The 17010-nt window shown below is 38.3% G+C and overlaps 1 protein-coding gene across 6 annotated transcripts in view; it reads left to right on the top strand.

Annotated features, from left to right (window-relative positions):
- Positions 1-16637, top strand: part of TULP2 (TUB like protein 2) — a 35440-nt gene extending 18803 nt beyond the window's left edge. For all 6 annotated transcript variants that reach the window (XM_087893919.1, XM_060692781.2, XM_060692782.2 and 3 more), the window contains 11 exons: positions 1538-1663; positions 3503-3610; positions 4745-4939; positions 5859-6041; positions 6962-7104; positions 7494-7676; positions 9229-9341; positions 11081-11195; positions 13885-13983; positions 14075-14246; positions 15837-16637. In XM_087893919.1, coding sequence (XP_087750045.1) covers positions 1538-1663; positions 3503-3610; positions 4745-4939; positions 5859-6041; positions 6962-7104; positions 7494-7676; positions 9229-9341; positions 11081-11195; positions 13885-13983; positions 14075-14246; positions 15837-15970 — 1571 coding nt within the window. In that variant the 3' untranslated portion in view covers positions 15971-16637. The remainder of the gene's footprint in view (positions 1-1537; positions 1664-3502; positions 3611-4744; positions 4940-5858; positions 6042-6961; positions 7105-7493; positions 7677-9228; positions 9342-11080; positions 11196-13884; positions 13984-14074; positions 14247-15836) is intronic.
- Positions 16638-17010: the final 373 nt, after the last annotated feature.

Genomic DNA, 17010 nt, shown 5'->3' on the forward strand with positions numbered 1-17010 from the left:
AATGTATTAGATATTTTACACAAATATTGAGTTGAAGGTTGGTTGCTGAATGCAGTGCTGAATACGAATGGAAGGAGTGGTTATGAGAAAATAAATCAAATGCTTGCAAATGTTCTGTTCATTGCTGAACAGAAGATAAAGATGTGCAATTTCTCCTTGTTTGTGGAAATATTAGAAGTCTGTTGGTGGGGATGTCAGCATTGCAATTGCATGTATGTTTGTATGTAATCATAGATGTGTAGTTAGCTAAAAACCCAAATGGCCCACAGTGAAAGTGAGATTGTATGATGCATTGAGGAATATGGCTCTGAAAATGAATTTATCAAAGAGTGAAGTATTTGAATTTGGAAAGGAAAGTAGAATGAACAATTATAAGTTATACCTAAATGGCAAAAAATGCAAGCGCAAGTAGAGTTTGTTCCCACAAACTGAATGGTAACTGAAAATTTTTATTAGAGTTACCATGTCTTCCCTGCAAAAAATCTGGATGACCTCTAGATAACAGCTAAGAGATACCAAATGCTAATTCTTTCCTGCTATACCATGGTCATCTGGAATTTGCAGCCCAGATAGGGTATCCCTGCCCTTCTTCCAGATTCCACCATTTCCGTAAAGAATGGAAAGCTATAAAGCAGGGGTGTCAAACTCACATCGTCATGGCATCATCACGTGACATATTGCGACTTTTTCCCCCTTTGCTAAATTGGGCATCGGTGTGGTCAGCGTGTGATGCATCCAACCTATGGGCTGTGAGTTTGACACCCCTGCTATAAAACAAAAGTGTCTAATCTTGTCAGTTTTAAGACTTGTGGACTTCAACTCCCAGAATTCCCTAGCCAGCATAAAGTTGCCAAAGCTGGACACTCCTGCTGTAAAGGGTTAGGCTGCTGCTCTGGAGCCAAGTATTATTTCAGCAGGTCTATTTGTGCCAATTAGCAATGTTATTAGAATGGTGTAGTCCAGTGATGGCAAACCTATGTCAAAGTTGAAATACCACAAAATTTTGGGTGACACACTATCATTCTACACCCAACAACAACTATTCTTGAAAACATGCCCTGTTCTTGCATAATTTTTGGAAGCTGCAGAGGCCATGCAAAAATGGGGTGTGCTCTCGTGCAGCCTCTGGACCCTCTGAAAATGAGGTTGTTGTACTCGTACTTTGTTTTTGTAATTATTTGACATTTCTTTATATAATACATAACACCACATGATTGGTCTGTATTTTTTAAATGAATGAATATGTAAAGAATTGTTTCTCTTTTTTTTCCCAGGTCGGGGCGGTGGGGCAGTGACATGTCAGTAGAGTCAGGTTAGGCATTCCAAAATTGTTGATACACCAAACCCAAAAGATTCGCCATTACTGATATAGTTTATTGGTCTCTCTCAAAATTGTATCCAAAGCTTCTTGGTATTGGAGCAATTTTTCTCAGGTAAATAGAAGAGAAGATGGATAAATGAGACTAGGAATCAGGTTGGATTTTTTAATGAATACAAATTACTCATTCTAATGTACTGATTGTTTGTCTCTCCAAAGGTACAAGCAACCCTTTTCTTGTGGAGTCTGTTCCAGAGGCCCACCTTGGTGTCCATATGTGGGGTAGCTCTATCCAGATGAGCAGGTCACACAGTGGCCAAGGGGAAAGCCAAGCAGCTGGGCCAGGTAATTTTGAGCCACCAACTACAGATGTTTTACATTGTTCATCCTTTAGGCCCTGCAGTTGCAGCTGCCAAAATAAGTCAAAATAATAAGTCAAAATAATCTTACATTATTCATTTTATTTCTCCTTTCCATTTGTTCTCTGTACTTTATCCTTTGTTAAAAAAATAAAAACTACTCAAGGCAGGTGAGACCAAAAAATTATAGGGAGATCAGCTTGTATATTTGTCTGAATAAATCTGGTACCACAAAAAGCCTACAAGCCTTCTGTGACTTCCCTTTAAAAATGAATTGTGACTATTGCTGTCATCCCTGAAATATGTCCTTGCTTGTAAGTAAGGCACCAGGACATATCAATATGTTCTTTTGAGATAAACTCCATCCTGCAGTTTTTTATTCGGGCATGGAATACGTGCCTTGTTGAGGAAAACTTCAGCAAATTCAACAAATGGATGGCTAATAACAAACGTCTAAAATAGAGCAGGAGCTTCCTAGGCACTTCAAATGTACACAATTTTGCTGAAGCCAAAAGCTCACTCTACAAAGATGTGGGGTTATATAAAAAGGTTCTAAAAGTATATCAAGGGTGAAAATTGGATTTAAATATCATTACTTTTAATTATTAGACTTTATCCCACATACCCACTCCATTTCCCCACATCAAATGTAATTCCTAGGTTTAAAATTAAATATGTACCGGTATATGAACCAGAAAGAAAGAGAGAGAGAGAAAAAAAGAGAGAGTGTGTGTGTTATGTAACTGGCTTCATACAACATAATAGACTAAACTAGAATTAAGCTGGGGAGTTTGTGGATCAGTGTCAATTTATGCCAGGCATAAAAATAAATTCCAGTTCTCAATTAGCAACTCAATTTCCTAATTTTGTAAATAGCTAACAGAGAACTTTCACATCTTCAGTAAGGCTACTTTAATTGCCATGTTACAGACAAGAAAAAAGATATATTGCAAAATACAACAATTGCGCTTCATATAAAGGTCAGTACCAGAGTTTAAATTCCAGGTCTTTTTTTTCCATCCTTTCATGTCAACAGACTTATGACTACAATTGAGCCCAAAATTTATGTTGCTAAGCAAGACAATTGTTAAGTGAACCATGCCCCATTTTATGGCCTTTTTGTCATGGTTGTTATCTGAATCACTATGGTTGTTAAGTGAATCATGCAGTTATTAAGCGAATCTGCCTTCCCCATTGAGTTTACATGTCAGACGCTTGCTAGGAAGGTTGCAAATGAGCATCCCAGGACCCTGGGGGACAACAACCATTGTAAAAACATGCCAGTTGCCAAGGACCTGAAGTTTGATTATGTGACTGTTGGGTTACTGCAATGATCATAAATTTGAGAATTGGTCATAAGAGGCTTGGATTAGGTCCCAACTCTGTTATTCTGTATTCTTCTTTTCAGTGCTGACTTTCAGTTGTTCGTTTCTCAGCCTTGAGAATAGGAGATTTTTCTTCCATATTAACATAATGACTCTGTCCAGCCTGAGAATTGTTAGTTGCTGCCATACCACCTTCAGTCCTTAGAGTAAACATGTTAGGGGACCATATACATTAAATAAATCAGTCAGTCAACCAATAACAAATCATTGTTTTAAATGTTTGTGTACCAAATTGGTACTGCATGAGAAGCCTATCATAATATCTATGTCAATATTTCAAAATATTTTAGATTATAATCCAGCCCATCTGAAGAAGGTTATGTTGAAGAAGGTTACCAAGTGTAGTCTGCACTGTGCTTTTTCAGTAATGACCATGGATCCTCATACCATTTATTTGTGTGCTTCTCAGTACCTGTCTTTCTTTTCACTTCTCTGAGCAGATTTTTTTGATGAAGCAGAGCTAGAGGTGGCCATTTTGGAAGAAACCCAACCTATCAACAAGAATGAATCCATTCCTAAGAATGGCTGGCAGGTCAAAAAAAGAGAAGGTGAGGCCAGGGGAGGGAAGGATTGCTGAGATTTCTATGATGTCATTCTCTGTTGCTAAGTGACTACCTTTGGAGTGAAGAACATGGTTGCCAGGCAACAAAGTTGGGTCAACAAGTCAAGCTTGTAGGCACCCGACAAGGAATGAATTCCTCCTTCATGAACTGGGGTGACCAAAAGTGGAAGCAATGTAACAGATATGATGCTAAGGATGATGGTACCAATGGACCTCTGTCTCAATGTTCCTCACCTAAATTTCCAAATTTTTCTAGGCACCTTAGAGGTTTTCCAGAGCTACTGGGCCTTTTGCTAAAAGCTTCTGCTTTTTGCCTATTTTAGTTCTTCCTTTTTAGCAGGAATTGGGAAGGAAGGCTAGTGATGAATTCTCCCTGGATTAGCCAATTTCAAAGATATCAGCTCTAGGGTTTAATTGTTAATTATTAAATTATTTGTTAATTGTTAAGTAGAACCAGTTCATAATTAGTGGAAGTTAAATTAATCATGACTAAGTTTGATTTCAGATAGACAATCCATAGCTGTAATAAGGATGGTCCCTCTGAATAGCTCTTAATACTACTCATCAGAAGATACTATATAGGTCAGCATTTCTCAGCCTTGTCCATGTGTGAATTTCAATTCCCAGATTTCTCCAACCAATCATGCCATACTGATTGGGAAATTCTGGGAGTTAAAGTCCACACATATTAAAATGATCGAAGTTGAAAAACATTGTTATAGGTATGTCTCCCAATACATTTGATTTTGTTACATGGAAAAAGATGGAAGAAATGGTAGGAAAATGAAGGTTTCATTACAAAAGGAAGACAATGATATCTTCCCCTCTCCAAAATGCCCTAATATTACTGTTACAAGTTTTTGAATTTGTTGAATATCTATTTATTCAGAAGCAGAACTGTGTTTGTGGGAGGATATATAATAAAATTATGAATGGAACTCTTTCCAGGCATTGCCATGTTAGTGACTTGTTTAATTTCCAGTTTATATTTACTGTACATCAGTCCAAAAGCATGGGTGGCTTCTGACCACCAAAAGGTTTCTTCCCTCCAGTCTTGTTTCTAACCCTGAGACTTAATAATTTCTCCCTTGGATATGATGTCATTTTTGATCATCTACAGGACGACCAAGTACAAAACGGCATGGCCAGACTGCCAGATCAAAGAGAGAAAGTTTATCCCCGAGACATGACATTCCATCTCCCATGGTGGGTATGGAAGATGAGGTTCCTGAGCATGTATCCCAGGCAACCAAATCAAAAAAGGAAAGATTAACCCCAGTACAGAAGGTTCCGTCAGTCGTTATGGATATGGAAGGTGAGACTTCTGAGATACGAGATAAGTAAGAATCTAGGGGGATTGGGGAAAAGAAATTATACATGTATGAAATGAGAATGAGAATGAATGTTGGTAGTATATGCTTCCTGTTACAAATAAATAGGTGCAGAAAACTTGTGTTTTTGAAAGGAATTATCTTAAATTGTAGCAAGGCAAATTAAGATGAAATACTAGGAAGAATAGTTAAACAATGGAGCCAGTTAGCGAGAGACATGGTGGTATTCTTTTTGTTGATGCATCAATGCAAAGTCTTTTCTTGAGATACTGCAATTTGTGGCCTTCACTAAGTAGGCAGTTGGATAATATCTCCCAATGCTAAGATTTTACAGTATCATGTACACTATTGATTCCTGAGAGTGGAAATGCAACAATGGATACCTTTCATGGATTCTCTAATTGTAGTGGGGAAAGAAGATATTTACTTAAAACTATACGTATATGAGTATGTATAAGAGGTGGCACAGTGGCTCAACAGTTAAGACTCTGGGCTCATCGGCAGGAAATCCGGCAGCCAGGTTTGAGATGTGAGCACCATGTGATGAGGTGAGCTCCTGTCCTTGCCCCAGCTCCTGCCAGCCTAGCAGTTTGAAAGCATGAAAGTACCACTTCAGTGGGAAGGTAACAGCCCTCCATGACTTCATGCTGGCCCCATGATGGCGGAAATGTCTTTGCACAGTGTTGGCTCAATGGCCTTGAAAGGGAGATGAGCATTGCCCCCTATAGTCGGCAACAACCAGGGGAGTAAAATCATCAGGGACTCCTTTCTCTTTTTTTTATACATATATGAGGGGTAAGGTAACAGACTTGAAGGTAGTAAACATATAAAAATGTGGCATCAGAAATATCCAGAGTCCAGACAGAATGAGAAGTGATGTATTTCACATCTTATTTAATTTAGTTTTGAAAAATGATCTTCCCAAAGAAGTCCCAAAGTCTACAGAGTCCAAAAAAGCCATTGGGGACATGCATAACATCGATATGCTTCAAAGCAACTCTGAAAGTGAGGGGGAATACTCCCAGGAGCTGACCATACCTCCTTCACCTATGAAGAAGCCTCGTGAGTGGATGCTGAGGCACAGAGGTTGGTGATCTTTCTGCATGGGTGGAAGTAGTGGCTAGAAAAGGGTGATCTGTGCGCTGATCAAACATGACTCTCCTTTGCTCTGGAAATTTGTTGCAACTTGACTTTGGAATTTCAGCCCTTTTCCAAATGTGATAGGAATAGGCCAAGTGTGATTGGACATGCAAAGAATTTGCCCCTAGTGCATAAATTCTCAGTGTACATAGAAACCACAAAGTGATAAATTATATATCACAAATCATAAGATACAATCATAAATCATAAGATACAAACAATAAATCATAAGATAGCAATAGGAGAAGGTAGTAGGAAAGATGAGAAAGATAAGAAGATGAGGAGGATAATAGCAATACATCCCTACTACATAGGATACATATCTTTAGGTATAAGACAATATTGTGGGAATTAGATGTTTAGCAGAGTGGTGGTATGGGGGGAAAACTTTGTGTCTAGTTGTTTTGGCATGCAAACAGTATCCTGAGTGGAGAAGTTGAAACAGTTTATGTCCCGGATGTGACATATTTTCAGAAAATAAGCCCTGTACCATTTTTATTTTTATTTTGCAATTGTTGTTCTTGCCATAGTTTTAATGTCTCAATTTATTGTGATTTTATAGTTTTAAACTCTGGGCTTTAAACCATTTAGAAATTGTACTGACAACGAAAAGCATTGTAAGCCGCCCTGAGTCTCCAGAGAAGGGCGGCATATAAATCAAATTTTAAAAAAAAGAAAGAAATGTAAACAAATAATCAAAATTTGGGAGCCATTCATATGTTCTCAAACAAAAAAGCAAACATCAGGAGTTAGGACTACTGGCTTGAACCTCATAGTGTACTGGGATGGAATTAAAAATGAGAAAGGGGAAAAAGAAAGGATCACATTCCTCATCTAACTGTTGCAATTCTTCTTGATTTTTCCAGGATCTCTCACTAATGGAAGGAGGAGTCCGAGCGAGGAAGAGGAAGAAAATGATGAAGATGATGATGATGAAGACTTCAAGGATGACGATCAAGACATTCTCAGGAGTGTGATGTACATTCAAGAAGAAATTGACTTATCTGCGGTAAGGGGCTAAAGTTAAAACCAGATGTGTTTTAAAGACCTCTTGGGAAATCTTTTTCATTTCATCTAATGCACATTTATCATTACCTAACAGAAAGGGATTTTCTTCTGATTCTTCTTCTTCCTTGAAGACATTTCTCCCTACCAACACCCCATGCACCTACCTCTTGCTGTTTCTCTGCCTTTGCATGTATTTTCACTATGTATTTTGACCCTTTCATGAGAAAGCAGAAGATGAGAGTGCCTTTAACCAACATTTAATCCTTAGAGAGCATGGAGGGTTCCCATAGATTTGCAATACTTGGTATTTTATGGGTGAAAAGCAAGTGGGTTGTAGTGTAAAACTGCTCTCAGATTTTATTACAGCTTACCTCTTGTTCTTCCTGGCAGTCTCCAAACGAGGAAGCAAGCACTCCCTTGTCTCTCAAAGTGGATGACATTGAGGCATTTGTTTTGCAACCTGCCCCTCAGGGCCACACAATCCAGTGTCGCATCACACGAGACCGGAAAGGGATGGACAAGGGCATCTTCCCCTTCTACTACTTGCACCTTGAGATGGAAAATGGGAAGAAGGTATCATGAAGCAAAGAACGATGCTGTGTTTAAACACACACACACACACACACACACACACTCAAACACACAGTTGAAAATATATGATTCTAAATAATTTGTTTAAATTTGCATCCCATCTTATTCCAGAAAGAGGAAAATTTCTGTTAATTACTGTTTGGAGATGCAGTCCCAAAATAAACCAATTGGAAAAAAAGCCCAGTATTGTGATCCCCTTTATAAGAAGCATGCATTACATCCCATGGCACAAGTGGTCCTCAGTTAACAACCACTCATTCAGTTTAAGCTTACAATGGTGCTGAAGAGATGGTACTTATGATCTGTCTTCAAAGTTCCAGCATCCACATAATCATGCAATCATAATCCGAGTGCTTGGCAACTAGCCCAGATTTCTGACCATTACAGCTTCCCACGGTCACATAATTGTTATTTGCGACCCTCCAGTTTTCCGCAAGCAGAGTTAACAGGGAAGCTAGCAGAAAGTCAGAAGTTGTGATCATGTGAGGTCCTTGCTTAACAACTTATGGGGATTTGCTTAACAATGATAACTGGGGACTGCCAAAATTGCCATTGTTAAGTGGTGTGATTCATATAATATCCTGCTTTATGACTGTATTGTTTAGCAACAGATATTTTGGTCCCAGTTACTATTGTTAAGTAACATATGCATACTGGTATATGTTTAATAAATTATGGTATTTTAAAAATTTTGAAAGTGCCTACAATTCCTTAAAGACTGATCAGTCTTATATACTTGAAGTGACAATGCATTAGCTAGAAGCTCACAACACCAGCAAGAATGCTGTGATATTAATAATGCTGAGTTCATTCACTCTTGTAATGGTTGCTAGTCATGGAAGATGGCAGGATCTAGCCATTCTTGACTGATTTTGAAAGAGCTAATAGGATGGGACCTGTTCAGTACTAGAAAAGTCAACTGGAAGTTGAAAAATATGAAGGTGTCAAAATGCTTCTATTTTATTATTTTTGAAAAAACATGGATGTGTCCTTGAAGTCACACACTTGAGGGAGTCTTCATCTCTATTGCCTTTTATCACCTATCAAGGCTGATATTAAAATATTTTGATTCATTTTAATTCATGCCACAGTTTCCTTCGAACTTACTTTCAAGAAGCAGGTGGATTGTCTGAATCCTGCCAAAAACAGAAGGGACCCTTGGTTCCCACTGAAACATACTTAGGGTAGACTTCAGCTCTCAGAATTGTCACCGATGGCCAAATTAGAGTCCATATGTTTGGAGGACACTCTGCTTGGGGAAGGCTACTATGGAGAAACCCCAGCAGCAATGTTCACAGAATAAAATAAGTCAAACTTATTTAAAATAAGTCAAACTTATAATAAAACTATGTTTTATTATGGTGTACAAACCCAATCTGAGCAAAAGATAGTTCTATAAAGATGAATTTGCTATTATGACAATTTGCATCTTTGTTCTCTTTGACATTCAATAACATTGAAACAGCAATGATGGCAATTAAAGAAAAAGGCAACTAGGAATGTATCTCATTGACAATTCGGTGTTCTCTTTCAGCGGTTCCTCATGTCTGGAAGGAAAAGGAAAAAAAGCAAGACTTCAAATTACCTTATTTCTTTAGATCCAATTGATCTGTCACGAGGTGGAGAAAACTTCATTGGAAAAGTCAGGTGTGTCTGGTTTGAAGCCTATTAAAAGCAGGTGTGAGTAGCAGATAGACCTACCACCAGTAGTTCAGCTTTCTCCAATGGATATCCTCCAGAAGTGTTGAATGAATTCCCAGAATTCATTGGGGGATTGTGGGAGTTGAAAACTAGTACTCTACTCCTTTGCCAAGCATTAGAAGCTCTATGATCTTTAGTACATCAAGTGCATGTTACCCCAGTGTTTTATTTATGGGATAATGTACATAACTTCTGAAGAAGGATAAGGTAGACCTTTGGCATCAGTGAATACAAATATTTGAAAACATGTTATAGTTACTTCTTCAAAATGTTTTCTATGGTGGCAGGAGAGTCACTGTCATTGAAATGAAAGGGTGACTAGACTGTTGAAATGCGATGCACATTAAAAAAGGGTGGAGCTTTGTTCATCCAGTTGCATCCACCATTTTGACATCATTAATACCCTTGCATAATAGCCACGCTGGACCAAAATCATACATTTCCTAGCAGACTATTTGGTGACATTACTCTCCAATATAGGTAGACCTCACTTAGTGATTGTTATTTTTTTGTTCTGCTGCATTCAGAGAAGGGTATGAAACTCGCTATTTTTTCAACCAAAAAGGACCAACAATTGATAGGTATACTCCCTATTGATTTTATCATATGTATATTTGAGAAGCTAAGTATAGTATGTAACTCTCAGGATTTAGAACGGGAATATCGCAGCCACTCAGACTGACATTAAAAAGCATCAGAAAATATCATAATAATAAATCTTAAAAAGATGGTCCTTATGTGACTGAAGATGCCTACCTTTCTCCTATCTATGTTTTTCTAATAGAGGTAAAGGTTTCTGGGATGTACAGTTATCAGTAGAAAAATAACACCGTGGAAATCAATACAGTTCTTTCCTTGTACTTGATATCCTCAAGGTGGCATCATTCTCTATATATCAGACTTGGAAATATATATGTGTGTGTGAAATCCATTTTATTACTTGGTCCTTTTCATTCTCCGTATAAACTGAGATGATTTGATTGAAATCATCTTTGCTTCCTAGCTGAGGGAGGGTATTTTTCCATGAGTAGAAATCTAGGTTTCCCATTTGCAAGTGTTCTATGCAATGGGAGGGACTTCTGGACCCCTCCCCCCCTCTGAGTTTCACCGTATTTGCTGAAAACTAAAGTTTCATCTGATGTTGAGATCAGAATCACATGAAGATCCTAGGGCAGTGTTTCTCAACCATGCCAGCTTGAAGATGTGTGGAGATTCTGGGAATTGAAGTTCACATAATTTCAAGTTGCCACGGTTGAGAAACACTGCCCTAGGGTGTACCTGAAAAGAATAGAAAAGAGATAAATCATAATGTAAAAAGCACATTCCTGAAAACTCTCCCAGACACCCTATCCTAATTTGAGGGGAGACTTAAATATAAAGGACTGATTTTGGAGAGCATAGTTCCTGTACTCTATTATGTACTTTTTCATTATTGAGCCTTCTTCCATAGTTAAGACAGGATTTCCTTGTTGAAGAATTTTGTTTATAACAACACTACAGTTTCTAGAATCTCTTGGTGTACTTGATTTGTTTTCGTTTTTTTGTACTAATCTGTAGTTTTCATCCTAGCTTTGGGTTCTTACTTAATTAACATGACGGCATGGCAGAAGGGATGATCGAAGGTAATATGGCAGGCTCTAAAATGCTTAAAAAAAGTAAACGTCCCTTTTTTGCTTGCTTTCTAGATCTAACATGCTTGGGACCAAGTTCACTGTGTTTGACAATGGAATCAATCCAGAAAAAAAACCTTTTGTTCCAGAAACTGCCCATCTACGGCAGGAGTTAGTTGCCATTTGCTATGTAAGTATCACAGAACTGACTAAGGGGGAACTGATATGCTCCTATAAATAGGTAGCCCTCAACTCACGGCTATTCATTTAACAACCATTTGAAGTTAAAACAAAACTGAAAAAAGTGATTTATGACTAGTACTCACACAGTGTCCCCACAGTCACATGATCAGAATTTGGGCACTTAGCAACTGGCATGTATTATGATGTTTGAAGTGTCTCAGGTCATAGGATTGCCATGTACACTGTCCTAGGGGGCTTCTGATGAGTAAAATTAATGAAGGAAGCGGGATTTTCTTGATGCCCATGAGAATTGTTTAATAACCACAGCAAAAAGGTCATAATATTGAGCATGACTCCCTTAATAACCACATTGCTTTGCAACAAAAGTTTTGATCCCAGTTGTGGTCATAAAAGAAGAACTAACTTTATTCGGAAAGATGCAAGTGCCAAAAAATATATGTCAAGCACAAAAAATCAGGAAATCCAGGCAGTTCAAATGAATACATAGGTTTATTGCAAGCATATCTTGCAATAAACTACAGATAGTCCTCAACTTACAGCAGTTCATTTAGTGACCGTTCAAAGTTACAATGGCACTGAAAAAAGTGATTTATGACCATTTTTCACAGTTGGAACCTTTGTAGCATCCCCATGATCATGTGATCAAAATTCAGAAGCTTGGCAACTGCTTCATACTTATGACCATTGCTGTGTCTCAAGGTTAGTGATCCCTGTTGCAACCTTTTGACAAATAAAGCCAATGGGGAAGCCAGATAACTTAACCACCGGGTTACTAACTTAACAATTGTAGAGATTCATTTAACAATAAGAGGCAAGAGAGGTCGTAAAATTAGGCAAAACTCACTTAACAAATGTCTCACTTAACAACAGAAATTTTGGACTTAATTGTGGTCATAAGTCGAGACTGATGATACATTTGACCCCTCCCTCAGGGTCAGCCTAGTCGTCATCTACAATACTCAGCCCAAAGAGACTGTGCTAAGCCAGAAAGCTCAGTAGCTTGATTCAGTTACATTGATTTTTGTTTTTGTTTTATTAATACTGTACTTGAGAGTTTTAATGAATTCATTTTAAAACAAAGATAAATGATGTAAAATAAAAATGAATAATTTATCATACACAAAAAAGAAAGAAATTACAAGAAAAGAAAAAGATGAATAACCAAAATGTAATTACTCTACATCACCTGAAAGATTTTTAGTGTTAGCTAAGCCTGTCCAAGAAAATTTTTTTCCAAAGGAACAATAGGTAATGTGACATTTTCTGATTAGCCAAATATATAATTTTCTCAAAAATTGATAAATTCTGCATTTCTAAAAATGGTCTTTGTAGTCACATGGTTTCCTCTGCCTTCCCTTTGGCCATTAGTAGATTATTTGGCATTTTTCTTACTTGATATGGATCCATGATTACCCAGGCAGGGCAACAAAACTGTTAGATCCTTTGAAATTTTTCCAATATACTTTGGAACTGAAATACCTAAAAGACATTTCATTTTGTTAAATCAGGTGGCTAATTTTTTAAGGTGATCAGATGAAGGGTGATCTTTTCCAGATAAAATAAAAGGGTATGCTGATTGGTAATTTATAATCTTTTTTAGAAATTCTCCATTCTAACCAGGAAAAAAAAACCAGCATTTCAAATACTGCACCTTTTAAAATTAACTTCCTCAATTTGGTACCTTCAGGTGCTTTGGGACTGTAAATTCCCCAGCTAGACTGAGCACCAAGGATGGAAAGATAGTTTTGTTTTTTGGAAAATGATGGGATACTTTAAACTCTGGGGAGAGAAATTACCCACTATAAAAATATAAGGTTGAATAGGAATGCTTTCCATTTGTAACAAATATTAACATTTCTTAACAAACCAATGGTAGAATTAAAGATTTAAAATCTTAGAATACTATATCCAGTTTTGGTCACTATATATAAGAAAGATGATGAGACTCGGGAAAGAGTGCAGAGAAGAGCAACAAGTGATTAGGGGGCTGAAAGCTAAAATATATGAAGAATGGTTGCTGGAATTGTGTATGTCTACTTTAATGAAAAGAAGGACTAGGGGTGACATGATAGCAGTGTTTCAATATCTCAGGGGCTGCCACAAAGAAGAGGGGGACAACCTATTCTCCAAAATACCTGAAGGCAGAACAAGAAACAATGGATGGAAACTAATCAAAGAGAGAAGCAATAGCAATAAGACTTATATACCACTTCAGAGTGCTTTAAAGCCCTTTCTAAGTAGTTTACAGAGTCAACATATTGCCCCCAACAATCTGGGTCCTCAGCTTACTGATTTCGGAAGGATGGAAGGCTGAGTCAACCTTCAGCCGGCCAGAATTGAACTCCTAGTAGTGACCTGCATTAGCCTGCAGTACTGCATTCTAACAATTGCGCCACCACAGCTCTCTAGAAGCAATCTAGAATTAAGGAGAAATCTTCTAACAGTGAGAACAATTAACCAGTGGAATGGCTTATCTTCAGAAATTGTAGGTCCTTCATCACCAGAGGCTTTTAATAACAGATTAGACAGTCACTTGTCTGGAATGGTATAGGGTCTCCTGGTTGAGTAGGAAGCTGGACTAGAAGACCTCCAAGGTCCCTTTCTCTTATTCTGTTTTTCCGAATTAAAAGCAGAAGTTAATAGATTTCTTATGTCCCATCCCTGTGCCTTTGCAGGAGACCAATGTTTTGGGTTTCAGAGGTCCACGGAAAATGACAGTGATAATTCCTGGAATGAATTCAGAGAATGAGAGGATCCGCATCCAACCTAAAAATGTGAGTGGTTCTTATTGCTTCTATTTTGGAGAAAAACCACCAGCATAGGAATGCTGGTACAAACATAATGTTTGTACTTCTCTGCCTAAAGGAACATGAAACCTTACTGTTGCGATACCAGAACCGGAATATGCAAAATTTGATCAAACTCCAGAACAAGGTGCCTGCTTGGAATGAGGAGACCCAGTCATACGTACTCAACTTCCACGGACGGGTCACACAGGCGTCCGTCAAGAACTTCCAAATCATTTCAGAAGATGACCGTGAGTAGTGGGCAAGATTCAGGAGAGTGCAGAAGGTTTTGTAAGCTGATGCTATCTATGCAGAAGTCTCATTTAATGACACTAATTTATAAGTAAATCTATTGTGGCCAGTTTTTCTGACAAATATGCAATTATTTAAGGTGATTAGAACAAAGGGATACCAGAACTGTTGGCATAAGCACCAGCATTAGGAAGTATATTTTACAAATGGATAGATATGTGAATCAGATTAGAGTTGGCAAGAATTGACAAGAACAGGATCATAGGATTGGGGTATTTAGTTTAGTGAACACAGTGGCCCAGTATGTAGCAGTTACGAAAAAGGCAAATTCTTTCTTGGGGTTGAATAGGAAATAGAACCCCAACTATTGTGAGAACTTTATGGACAACCAGTCTCATTTAGAGTGTGGAAACAGTTGTGATAGCTACATCTCTCCATCACCAAAAGGAATTTTTGTAGAACTGAAAAATGTAAAACAGGGCAAGCAAAGTAACCAAAGGATTAAGCAGTTTCCTCAAATATTTGTGTCTTGGAAGGACAAATAAAGTTGATGAACACGAAATGGGTATAAAGTTGTCCATGTTGTAGATGAAGAAAATAGATTGGAAGATTGTTTTGCCCCTTTCATATAGTTCTGGAAATTGTGGTTATTCTATGAAATCTAATGGTGGATGATTCAGGGCAGATATTCTTACATGGTATATAATTAAAATTGTAGAATTTGCTTCCACTGAACACAGCAGTGGCCACCAATTTAGAAAGCCCTTGAAGAAAATAAGATGTTCAGGGAGTGAAAACAACAGCTAGCCATGATAGCTATCTTCTATCACAAATGTCAAAGATTCCTGTAGATAGAGAATATGAACAGGAGAGCATCAGCATCCTCTCTTTAATACTAAACTGTTCCACTGGACATCTCTTGGCTGCTTTGGTCCAATCTCAGTATGTGCTGGACAAATTATTTTCTAATAGGTAAAGGAGTCCCTGCTTGTCATTGCTGATTATAGGAGGCAGTGCTCATCTCCATTTCAAGGCCGTTGAACCAGTACTGACCAAAGACATTTCTGTGGTCATGACTTTATGGAACGCTGTTACCTTCCCACAGAAGTGATACCTTTTTAGCTACTCAAATTTGCATGCTTTTCAACTGCTAGCTTGTCAGGAGCTGGGGCAAGGACAGGAACTCACCCTGTCACAGGGTGCTTGGGTCTCGAACATAGGTTGCAAGCCCGGTATCTTAACTGCTCAGCTTTCTAATACCCCTAATCCAAATTGAGGTAAGAGGTCTGATGCACAAGTTTTATCTCAGTGTGAACCCGTGCTACAAACACGGCCCCAATCCTGTATGAGGAATTCCATATTGCTCTTCATCAAGTCCCAGGGATATGAATGAAAGACAGACAACTCAGGATAAGCTTGGGGAAGAGTTGGATCTGCTCAATCATCAGGGAAGGAAGCCCTTGGAGATTTTTTTTTTTTTTTTTTTTGAGGAAGGTTTAGGAGATAGGCAAGCATAAAGAGTGAAGAAATGAAGTTTTTGGTGGATCTTTTCTTTTGCCTCAATGGTCTTTCATCTCCTTGGTTTGCAGCTGACTACATTGTGCTCCAGTTTGGCCGGGTGGCTTCTGATGTCTTCACCATGGATTATCGATTCCCCCTCTGCGGGCTTCAGGCATTTGCCATCTGTCTGTCCAGTTTTGATGGGAAGCTTGCTTGCGAGTAGAAAAGGCCAGGCCAGCTCAACCAGATTTTTTATGCCCAAACCTTGTGGCTTTGCTCCAGAGGGCTTCCTGCTGCCTCGTAAAATCAGACACCGATCCTTACATTGCCAGTATTGCTCATCTTTATCCTTCCGATTTTTTTATTTTTTTTTTGGTTAGGCTGGATTTCCACATGATCTGTTACTGTCAAACTGGCATACGCTTTCCCATTGCTTTTCCTCCTTTCCATTCCAACTAACTTTCCCTGCCAAGCTTTCATCATCATTCCTAAAATCTTTGATTTCTCTTCCATTTTCCATTTTGATTTTTCATTCGCTTGGACTTTCCATTCTAGCCAACCTGTTTCCTCTTATGCCACATTGTCTTTGAACATGACTTACTCTTGTTCAGACTTGTCCTGCCCTCTTGCGCTCTCTACCTCTCCAAAATGAATTCAGGAACACCAACAGAAAACCAACCATCTCAGAAGATGTGGAAGATAGCTCCATTATTGAAAAACACCTACTAATAAACAGCCAGTTCTGCCAGCTGAATTGTTTCAGATCAAAGGGAGGGGCAGCCAAACACATGGGAAGGAGCAGCTATATTGAAACCGTGGACGGAAGCTGCCACCCCGCACATCTTCCCTTCTTTTATCAAATTGCAAATAAAACTTACTCAGAGACCAAATACCCTGTTGACGTCATTCTGGGAAGGGTAGAATTATTTCCAGAACCATTTCTGAAAGCCGTAGATTAAATGAAAAGAGAAATATTCAAAATTGCCTTTAGGTTTTTAGGACTCACAATTACACTGAAAGAATTAGGTAGATGTTCATAAGTACAAACTTGCTCCATTGTTTTCAGTGAAGCATGCAGCTGGATCTTACCCAAGAGTGAATTGTGCTGCGTTTCCTGGAGCTGGTTTGCTTATTTGCTTATTTGATTTTTATCCTGCCTTTATTACTGTATAAGTAATTCAAGGCAACAAACATGTCTAATATACCTTCCTCCTACTAGTCCTTGACTTATGACCAAATTGAGCCCCCAATTTCTGTTGCTAA

Source organism: Pantherophis guttatus, chromosome 4 (genome assembly GCF_059756535.1).
Source record: "Pantherophis guttatus breed Tessera chromosome 4, ASM5975653v1, whole genome shotgun sequence".
NCBI classification, from domain to species: domain Eukaryota; kingdom Metazoa; phylum Chordata; class Lepidosauria; order Squamata; family Colubridae; genus Pantherophis; species Pantherophis guttatus.